Genomic DNA, 11,373 nt, shown 5'->3' with positions numbered 1-11,373 from the left:
AATATTAATGCACAGGGAGGGTGACTACCTCAAATCAAGTCAATTTCCCTATAATTCTCAGCAATTTCCCTATAATTTTGATCCATCTCCATTAGGAATCACTGGGTTCCTAACAAGTGGTATCAGAGCCAACCACCACCCCCGAGTAATGGGTGTAGCTCATTGAGTATGAGATCAAATGAGTTGCAGATTTGTAGTCGGATCTTAAAAGGGGCGACCTAAAGTTTAACATTTCCAAGGTTAGATTTGTAGTCGGATCATAATATACCAATGTTAGATTTAATCCATGACAAACTTAAGGACATATCTAGTGCCATGTTATTAAATTTTGAATGACGTGATACTCTATACACTGTTAAACCTAGAAGATTAAATCTTGAGCATGCAATGGAGAAGATCATGTTCCTCATATATAACCATTTCTTTATATTAACAATTTTTTTTTTCTCCATTTCAATTTGATTGTGTTGTCGGAAGTAAATTTTCTAGGAAGACTATCTCATCCTAACCTAGTTAGGCTATTGGGATACTGTTGGGAAAATGGACAGTTGCTTTCTGTGTATGAGTTCATGTCGAAGAGAAGTTTGGAGAATCATCTTTTTAGAAGTAAGAATCTGAGAAGAAAATTGAATTGCTTCTCCATGAATTAGTTGTGTTTACTTAAGGAGTTTTATTTATTTATTCAGCAAATAAAATAAAAGCTAAAGGAGTTTTTTGGTAGAGCAGGGAACCATAACATTGAACCGCTTTCTTGGGACCTAAGACTCAAAATAGTTATTGGAGCAGCTCAGGGCCTGGCTTCCGTACACACTCTAGAAACGCAAGTCAGATACAGAGTTTTTAAGGCCTCAAATATACTGCTTGATGGGGTTTGCCTTTCTTTGACCCATATCTTCTTCTTATCTACCTCTAGTTTAGCATAATGCTCCAATTTGTTCCTGTGAGTATAAGAACTAAAGAGTGTCTTTGGATGCAATTTTTGGCTGGCAACTTATTTACTTTTTTGTTGAAAATTGGTTTAAGTATAGCGATACCTAGAAACAGTGTTGTACATAAATAATTAAGCTAAAAAACTAAAAGAAATGTCGATGCCAAACATATGAACTCACAACTGGATAGGAAGGTAGCTTATTCCAAATAGCTTTTTGTTTCCTTTAATGTTTATAAATATTTCCTTTTTTGGAGAGCCTAGTGGAGGAGGAAGAGTCATGGATTGGTGAGGCGGCGGAGAAAGAGGAGAAGAAGAAAAGAGGAGAGGGTCTGGTGAATTGGGTGGTGGTGGTGGGGTGGAGAAGTGGGCGGCGGAGAGTGTGGGAATTGGTGGATGGGAATTTGGTGAAGGAGAAGAAGAAGAGAGGAGAGGGCCTAGTGGTGGTGAGTGACAGTGAGGGTAACATTACAAGAGAGCGTCTGGATAGCATTGCTGAGAATGGTACCAAAGGATTATCCTCTCTCTTGTCATGAGAGAGAGAGAGAGAGAGAGAGAGAGAGAGAAGATTGAGAAAAGGTTTAGGCAGGGTCTAGTCGTCCGCACTACAAGGAAAATGGATATATAAGCCTAGCCTACTCCACGTTTCTTTCTTGTAATTTTACCCCTCCTCTCTAGTCTCTCGTACCAAATTTTACCACAATTACTTTTTAACTATTTATTTCTTTATTTTATTCGATGTTTATGATTGGTAGTTATTTTTTTCAATTCTCAAATCTCAACTTCTCAATGCTATTGCATGAGGTGCAATACTCTTTCAATCCGTTTTTGTCAAGACCTTTTCTTAAAAAGTTAAAACTCTGAATTTGTGCACTTATGTATGTATAAAAGTAAGGTTTCATTAGTATGTTCTAATTAACTCAACTCGTAAAGTCTAATACTTGAATAAAAATTTTGAGATTCAATCTCATATTTTGGTTCATTTTTCTAACCAAAGTGAAAAACAGTATTTTCCACCCTATTTTCCTTTCTCTATTTTCACCTTAAGTGAACGGCTAGTTTTGAGATATTGAAAACTTAAAATAAAATAAATAAATAAAATGAAACGTATTATTATTATTTTTTTTCCAAAAGCCGCCCGGAATGATTGGTGGGTGAAAAAAAGAAAATTGAAAAATAGGGCTTTGAATTCTCTCACCTTCTCTTTTGAAAACTCCCAAATTCCTTTATTCGAATCCCAAATACCTAAGATTTTACATCCTCAAAGTCAAAGAAATTGCAATGAGCAAGATAGGGTATGGGTTGAACCTTAGGCTGCTTTGGACAGTGATATATTCCACTTTTTTATTTCTTCTCTTACAGAATTACAATGCAAAAATCTCATATTTTGCCTTGGGAAAATTTGGGCCTTCTGGTGGTTACTCACATGTAACAACCAGGGTTACGGGCACATATGGTTATGCTGCTCCCAAATATATTGCAACAGGTAATGCTGTCTCTAACAAATTTTATATATGAATTCTGAAGTCCTGCAATTTACTTAGTCGGGAGCAGCAATGAAATCTCTGTTGTTTTATGTTTGAGATCAAGTATTACCGAAGACATCCTAGTCGTGTTTAATTAAAAAAAAAAAATTGAATGAATGAATACGTTTTAAATGAAACAAAAAGAAATTTGGGCCTTAAACTTCTCTTGCTTCCTTAGAAATAACACTGCTTGGGAGCTCCAAGAAGTTTGAAAGAATCAAACTTGTTACAACTAAAAATCCACTTAGCTAAATTGTGGGCAACATATTAGCTTGTCTTCTAACTATAGACATCCTAGCCATTTAAGTGTACGAGAAAATGATTATACCAAGTGGATTGATAAAGGATACAAGAGAGCTTAAAAATTCAAATGAATGCTAAATAATATGGTCATTTGAAAAGATAATTAAGCCATAATTTAAAAAATGGCAGTCTACTAATGCTTGATATCAAGGAAATCTGCTAACACGCTTGCCATTGTATCATTCTTCAACAGGTCATTTGTATATAAAGATTGATGTCTATGATTTTGGAGTGGTGCTGCTCGAAATGCTAACCGGCTTGCGAGCACTTGATACAGAAAGGCCTAGTGGGCAGCAAAATCTGGTTGAGTGGCTTAAGCCATCTCTCTCTAGTAAAAGAAAGTTGAAGAGCATTATGGATATACGGATGGAAGGCCAATATTCAACTAAGGCAGCATTAAAAGTAGGACAACTCACTCTAAAATTCCTAGAATTAGACCCTAAAAGCCGGCCTGCCATGAAAGAAGTGGTGGAGGAATTGGAAGGGCTTGAAGCAATCAAGGAAAAACCATAGGAATGTATCATAATAATGAAGGAAACAACAGATTACTGTTAGAAGAGAAGACTGAAGAAAGCAAAGTTTCTTGTAAAATGAAGAAGAAGAAGAAGCAGTGAATTACTGTAGCTTTCTATCATTACCTTGAAACTACATGTAGCTTAGCTATTAGTAATAGTTAGTTTTAATAGTTATGTGTTCTACTTAGGAAGTTAGTTTTCAGTGGTTAGTTAGTTTTTCTTGATTGCTTAGCGTCTGATATGTATAAGTACACCATCGCACACCACATGTATAAGTGCTTGTAGGGTGTGGGGGGCAATGGCCGGGGTTCAAATTTCCAGAAAGAAGCTTCACACACATATATACTTAGATTAGACTAGAGTATAAATTCTACCTTGCATAAAAAAAGATATGTATAAGTACAGATACTGTATGTATTATTGTCAATAACAAGATCATTTTTCTCCAAATCTCTCTCTTTTAGTTTTGATATGGTATCAGAGTGAAATATCTAGAAGCTTCTAGGTTTTTATTTTATTTTCTTTCTCATTCTCAGAAGCTCGAACCTCTTCTATGGCTACCGTTGCTACAATCAATGCTTCAAGTTTTGAATCTCTTTCACATATACAAGATTCTTCTATGTGACCCTCTGTTCTTGCACTATGGAAAAAATTCTGGAGTTATTCTTGTTTCTCAGCCTTTGATTGGAGAAAATTAGGGTTCATTGATGGTTCTCTCACTTTGTCTTCTTCTTTGGTAAAGACACCTTCAGGATTTCAAGCTTGGATTCATTGTGATAACATGGTTGGCACATGGATCATCAACTCAGTATCACCTAAAATTCAAGCTAGTATCATATACAAAGTGTGTGGTCCTTTTTTTTTTGTTTGTTAAACAGCAGATAGGCCCAAGTAACCAGGCAGGGATCCTGGGCCCAATGTTTATTGTTTTTAGGGACTATGCTTGGTTCACCGCGGTTAAATTGGACTGATTCCAAACCAAGTGGTGCACAAAGCGTGGATCCTAGAACACATACTTACTAACATACATAAAATATATACGCATTGAACAGCAAGGAGTAGCAAAGAACGAAATAACAAAGAAGAAAAGTAAAATAAAACGTTAGGGATCCTTAAGACAATATAAAATATTTCATTGTTTTTTTAAGTTTGTAATACATCATGCTCACTAGGACGTGTTACAAGGTCCAAATAAGTTCAAAAATCTCAAACTTAGATCGCTTTTTAGGCTTACAAGACTTGCAAATTTGAATCCCTTTATCTGCTCCCCTAGGTACCAGAACCAATGTTGTGTCAGCAACATTGGTGGCTGGTCTCTTCCTCATTCTTCCCCATTTCCCTCTTTTGAGGTTCCCTCTTCAAAAGCCCCTACCTGACTTTCCCGTTCTGGGGGATCCTAGAGGGCTGACCTTTGATCTTTCCTTTTCCAAGGCTTCTAGATCCCATTTTTTCAGACCCAACCTTTTGGTTGCTTTCCCCTTTGTCATTTTTCCCAAATGGACTAATTCCTTTCTACTAGGTTGAAAGATCCCCAGCTACCTTCCTTCATGGTCCATCTTCCTGGGTTTCCCAAGGTACTAGACCCCTACTCATGAGTTGTTGGTTCCCAAGTCTTCAGATAATTTTTCTGCATCATTGGGTGGTTGACGGGACATATCCAAGGGAGTCAATCTCGTACAGGAGGCTGTACCGGTTTGACCAATAGAACAATATATTTCGATACCAATCAATATCGGTGTACGGTTTCGGGTTTATCGTTATTTTCTATATATATATATATGTGTGTGTGTGTGTGTGTGTGTGTGTGTGTATTATAATCTATATCTATATATTACTAAAAGCTGAAACGTGGCATTTATTACTGTTGAGCTCCTGTTGTGCCACCTCATCACCACGTCTTTCGCCACATAATTATTATTTATTTCTATTTTTTTACACACACACACACACACACACACACACACATATATATATATATATATATAGATTATTGACTTTACATATTCATCTTTATTGGTTTTAACATCTCCATATATTTCTTTTTTATTTCCTTTTTTATTATAATGTTTTTACATTCACTTATTTTTTAAATACTAACTCTTTCTTCAACCTTTCTTCTTCCCTTACCTTTTCATTTCCTCACTACCCTCTACTTTAATATTGCTATTCATCTTTCCTTTTATCTTTCTTTATTTGTCTCTTCTTATCCCTTCTCTTTTACTATAAAATTGTCACTCTTTTACATTCTTTGCATAGTTTTCTCTCACAGAAAGGTTCTCTCTCTTTCTCTCTCTCTCTCAATGTTTTGGTGGATTTTTATTTTTTATTGCATCTCTACTTTAGGTTGATAGATTTTTGTGTTTTTAAGAACTCTAATTTAGGTTGATATAATTTAGTTTTGTGTTTTAAGTTGTTATTATTATTATTATTATTTTATTATTATTACTATTATTATTTTGATCTTTGATTGTTAAATTTTATCCGATTACATTATAAAAAATTAAAGATAGTAGATAAAAATAAAATAGTATTCCATTACATAGCATAATTTGGATAATTTAGTGTTTATTTTTATATCTTATAATTTTTATAATTTTTTTCTTCTCTTCTATTTTACTCAATATTGAAATTCAACTACATCCTCCTTATCATTAAATTATTAATATTTTCTCTCTCTTTTTCTTTTAAAACAAAATGTAATATTTTATTTAAATTCAAATAAAAGAAAATTGTGCTCATCAAATTGTACTCATTTTTTTAACATTTATACTTTCTCCAGCCTTTCTCCTTCTCTTTACCTTTTCATTTCCCCAAACATTTTACCTTGATATCACTCTTCTTTTTTCCTTTTATCTTCCTTTATTTTGTTTCTTTTTATTATCATCCTCTTAGTATAAATTTGTCATTCACTCTTCCATATTTTTTTTTATTATATTTTCTCTTACAAAAAAGTGGTCATTTCCCACTCTTTCTCCCTCAATTTTTTGGTGGATTTTTATTTTTATTTTTCTTGCATATCTATTTTAGCTTGATAAAGTTTTGTATTCTTTAGAACTCTATTTTGGTTGATGGGATTTAGTTTTGTGTTTAAAGTTTTTATTTTTTATTTTTTTATGACTTTGATTGTTAAATATTATCATATTGCATTATAAATAATTAAAAATAGTATATAAGAATGTACTATTATTATATTACATAGAATTATTTGGATAAGTTAGTGTTTATTGTTATATATTTTATTTTTATTTTTTTCTCATATCGTTTTATTTAACATTTAAATTCAGCCACATCCCCCATATATATCATTAAATTATTTATATTTCTACTCATTTTTTATTTTAAAAAATTTAAAATATAATATTTTGCCTAAATTAAATAAATAAAATTGTCCACATTAAGTGGAGTAATGCTAGGGAAAAATCATTCTTACACCCAATGCATCAAAGGAAGAATGAAATACAAAACAAATCAAGTTAGAAACACTAAATTAAAAAAAAAAAAACTAATAATGCATATTTAATGTCATAGAATCATCATCAAATTTTGAAAAACGATAGGTTGCCAATGGAGAGAGAGAGAGAGAGAGAGAGAGAGAGAGAGAGAGAGAGAGAGAGAGAGAGAGAGAGACCAATACAAAGTAATAAAGAGTAGATAAAGAAAAAAAAATCAATTACTAAAAGAAAGAGGTTGTAAAAAGAAGTAAAAAAAAAAAAAAATAGAGATTACCGTGTGGAGTTAAAAACTTTACAGTGTAGTAACATAAACCGTTAAATTAACTTAAAAAATTAAATCAACAATCAATAATTAAATACAATCATAGTACTAAATTTAAATTTAAAACTAATCAAACTCTAACTATGGAAACCATATTAATCATAACTAAAAAATAGATGTTCTCTGATAGTAATAGAAATTTAAAAATCCATTTTTTGACATTTCATTTAACCTTATTTGTAATATATATATATAAAATTTTCAAACACCATTACTTTCGAAAATCTAATGAACAATGCTACCTCTCATTTATTGTCTTTGTTATGCAAATATCAGTTAGTAAATATATGATAATACTAAGAAGCGTTACAAATGAGATCACTAATATATATATATATATATATAAAATTAATTAATTAGCCACTATCATTATGGAGTAGTAGTCTATAATTTTACGCATCCAAAAAAGTGAAATATATAGAGTTTTCTTAAAGGTATGTGTAAAGATTCACTATGTGTGTGTGTGTAAAGGTAAAAAAGGTATATTTAAGGTTTTTGTTAACTTAAAAACTAATGAAAAATCAATAATTAGAAACTAAAATTATAATATTAATAAAATACTTAATGAGACCATCCTAAAAAAAATTATCACGCGCAAAGCACGGGTATATGACTAGTAAATATAAAAGTTTACCGTAAAACATTACCTCAATTTAGAACAAATTATTCATGACTTCAACATCAATTAAAAAAAAACACAATATAAAAAATAAAAAAGCTTAATTTTTGATTGCATACTAAGAAAACAAATAATACTAATAAGTTAATGCAAGTAAGTTACCATTTGTTCCTTTCAAAAATTACAAAACTAAAAAACAATTTTTTTTTTTTTGTTTGTACCGGCCGGTACGTGGTCAATATGGCCGGTATTTAAATTGGTACGAAACGTTGGCGTTTCGATATCGGTATATGTACCGGTATGGTACATAGCGGCCGGTACTGGTACGATATCGACTACCTTGGACATATTTGCCATCGTTCTTCGTGTTCTTGGGCATGCTCCCTTGAACTGTCTAAGTCCTAACCTGGCCTTGCTGCACATCCCGAGAATCCTAGGCTCCTGGGAATCCCTAGGTATCCTGATCCAGTTTTTCTCCCCGAGCTCCCCAGTGATTTTCTTACCTTTGAGGGCTGGGCTGGACTTCTTCTTTCCTTTATTTTGTGAGGTCCAAAGCTTACTCATTCATGGGCTTAGGTCCCTTCCTATGGACCCTTAATGGATTTGGGCCTTCATTTTTTTATTGAAAGCCCAAATGTTTTCTAGATTTCAACTACTTCATCAACAGTTTCCATGTTTTTCGAGTCTTGTCGCATTACTTCAACAGTTTTAATCTTTTTCAACTACTTCATCAACAGTTTCCGTTGATCGCTTGCATCAATCTTCAACTCAGCATCTCCTATGTTGCTCACTAGACAACTTATACCTTTGACAAAGTCAGTAGAGTACTCATGCATAGGACATAAGGGCTTTGATAAATCTTTCAAAGATAAATCAATGCAATCTTTGGACAAATTTTTTGGAATTTGAGGCACTTCTATAGACTGGTCAGGTTTTGTTTTGATAGCTTCTGTTACTACACCAGAATTTTTAGTTTCTAGATTTTTTCCTTCAATAACTTTTGGCTTTGATACTTTAAATTTATCCATCTCAGCTAAGGTCATAGGTTTCAAAACAACCTCCTTCTCACCAACCATTAGAGTGTAGGTGTTTTCTTTCCTGTTATGTTGGACATTTTGATCAAAGAGCTAAGGTCAACCAAGAAGGATATGTGAAACTTTCATAGGAATTATATCACACATGATAGAATCACTATAAATACCACAAGAAAAAAACAATAACAAGGCATCTATGAGTTACAAGAATAGAGGTGTTGTCTATCCAAGCCACTTTGTACAGTTGAGGATGAGATTCAATCGGAAGCTTAAGGCATTCAACCGTGGAAGATGACACAACATTCATGCAACTTCCCCCATCAATAATAAGCTTCTTTGCTTGGTTTCCATGACGAACCAACATCTGAAACATTAAAGTTCTCCTCCAATCCTTTTCATCTACTTTAGGAGATTCTAAAATACGTCTCACTATAGAAACGAGAAGTATCCTCCTTGTCCTCCTCCAAGTCATCCATAGCAAAATCTCCATAATCAAATGCATCCTCCATATGACCTTCATCTTGCTCACAATTACTCAATTTCCCCTTAAACAATCTCCTTGATCGTGTAGACATGATGCAAAATCCTTGCTCTAATACCAAAAAGATGTAAGACAAGGGGGGAACAACCAAAAATTTGATTTAGAACACCAGGGGCAGATCTAGTATAGCTTGGGGTTTAAAGAATTAGGGTTAGGTTTTGGTGGAGAAAGGCTAGAAAATAATAGGGATTACAGGGTTTCCAACAAGGATTAATAGGGTTTGGGAATGAAAACAAAGGTGAAAATCAAGATTTGGGTTGCTATAAACAGTGATGTGAATAGTAACTATGAATAAAAATTAAGAAAATAGATAAAGTATAGAAATCACACCTAGACTTCCTAAGCATCACCCTAAGGTTCCTTGGTATCACACCTTGGCATCACATTCATTATTAATTAACTCAATAGAAAGTACTACAACTCTTTAAATAGAAAACTAATACCTAATCCTAGTAGAACTATGATTTCTTTAAACCCTAATAAGACCTGGACTTGGACTTGGACTCCTTAGGCTTTTACTACTGAGCTCAACTAAATAACCGAACTTAAAATAAAACCCAAAAGAAGATCTAATAGACGGTTAACATAGCCCATTCTAGAATATTATGAAATTAAAAAATTGCCCTTGATACTTAAAATCAAATAAAATATAATAAATCTGACTTCTCATTGCCTCTTGCATCACACACTCAAACAATCAAATCCACACAATTTGGGTATCACACCTCTTGCCCATAAATTTTATCAATTGTACCCTGTAAAGTACAGAGGAAACCTCTTACCAATTACCATGGTTGTATTGAGTCTACTAACACCACATTACTTTGTAACTAAATTGGAGATCAAGTAAACATACATTCATCTAGAAGCAATTGGATCACAAGTAGTAAAATGTAAAACTCTTTTCATATGTTGATAGGCTGTAATTCCAAATTTTCATTGAGAAACACTCATCAACTGTGTTCTTATAAGCGTGGCAACAATGAAATCCTAGTCATACATCTACAACATTATCCATGCAAGTAAAAGCAAAGAAAACAACATAGTAGAGCGTGCATGCAAGAAGAATGATACTTAATGTTAATTTTTTTCTCCACATCAATCCCACCTTAAACAGCTACTAAGGAATTTCTAAAGGTTGAGCATGATAGTAATAACTTATTAGAAGTACCATAAATAAAAATCCGATCCTTGAACATGATATTTTTAATCTATGGAGAGTTCCGCATATTAACCACCTAGAGGAAGTATGCCAAAACCTTGAACGTGATAGTAACGAAAGTTCAAATAGCGTATAAAACACCAATGAACGTTTAGACCCCCAAATACAAAATTACCAACACAAGCTTACACACAAACAATATATGTACGGAATAATGAATATAAGCTAAACCCAATTTGGTAAAACACTTTAAACCAAAATTAATCACAAATACAACAGTAATTAAACGGTAAAGAGTAAGGGAAGAGAGATGCAAATACAAAGATAACACAACAATGTGTTATCGAAAAGGAAATCGAAGTACTCGGTGAAAAATCTCTCCGCCACCCTCCAAGCGGTCAAATAATCCACTAGAGAATGAAGTTGGGATACATAAATAGCAATAGACCTTCCAAGCCTAATCTACCCGATGCACCTAAGCCCTCCAAGCTTCTTGCTCCAATAGGGTTACGCCGAACCTTGTCTTCTCTAACTTACCGGATCCCACAATAAGCCCATTGCATCAACCAAATGAATTGGTCCTCTTTGAACTGCTTCCCAAGCACCAAAATACCTCCTCATTGATATAAGTATGGTGAGATAAAAATTTGACGAATAAACCTCTTAAGGGTATGTCAATGGAGAGGGTGAGAGTAGAGGAATTTGGAGAATTAAAAAATTAAGATTATGGATGAGTAAATCTTTTTCTCTAGGGTTTCTCTCTCAAAATTCTCTTTGGAAACTTTTTACATTTCGTGGGTGTAAGGGTATTTATAGTAGGGTACATGAGGAATGTGAAAAGACATTTTTCATCCAAACAAGGCATTCTAGCGACTCGGCCTTGCGACTGGAACAAGTCGTGAGTCTGAGTCTCGAGATAACTACCAGGCCAGACTGTACTTTTTTGTTCTGTAGTACTCCAGCTATTGTGA

General features: G+C 33.5%; 1 protein-coding gene across 1 annotated transcript; it reads left to right on the top strand.

Annotated features, from left to right (window-relative positions):
- Positions 1–461: 461 nt before the first annotated feature.
- Positions 462–3,564, top strand: LOC142625544 (putative serine/threonine-protein kinase PIX13; the record flags this gene model as incomplete). The annotated part of the gene is made up of 4 exons (XM_075799179.1): positions 462–606; positions 727–869; positions 2,291–2,414; positions 2,951–3,564. Coding segments are annotated over 4 exons (732 nt in total), but the record flags the coding sequence as incomplete, so codon positions are not given.
- Between the last annotated feature and the right edge of the window lie 7,809 nt (positions 3,565–11,373).

The sequence above is a fragment of the Castanea sativa genome, chromosome 2 (assembly GCF_040712315.1).
Source record: "Castanea sativa cultivar Marrone di Chiusa Pesio chromosome 2, ASM4071231v1".
NCBI lineage: Eukaryota > Viridiplantae > Streptophyta > Magnoliopsida > Fagales > Fagaceae > Castanea > Castanea sativa.
Note: the sequence above shows the minus strand (reverse complement) of the source record. Positions and strands in the feature narration are given on the sequence as shown.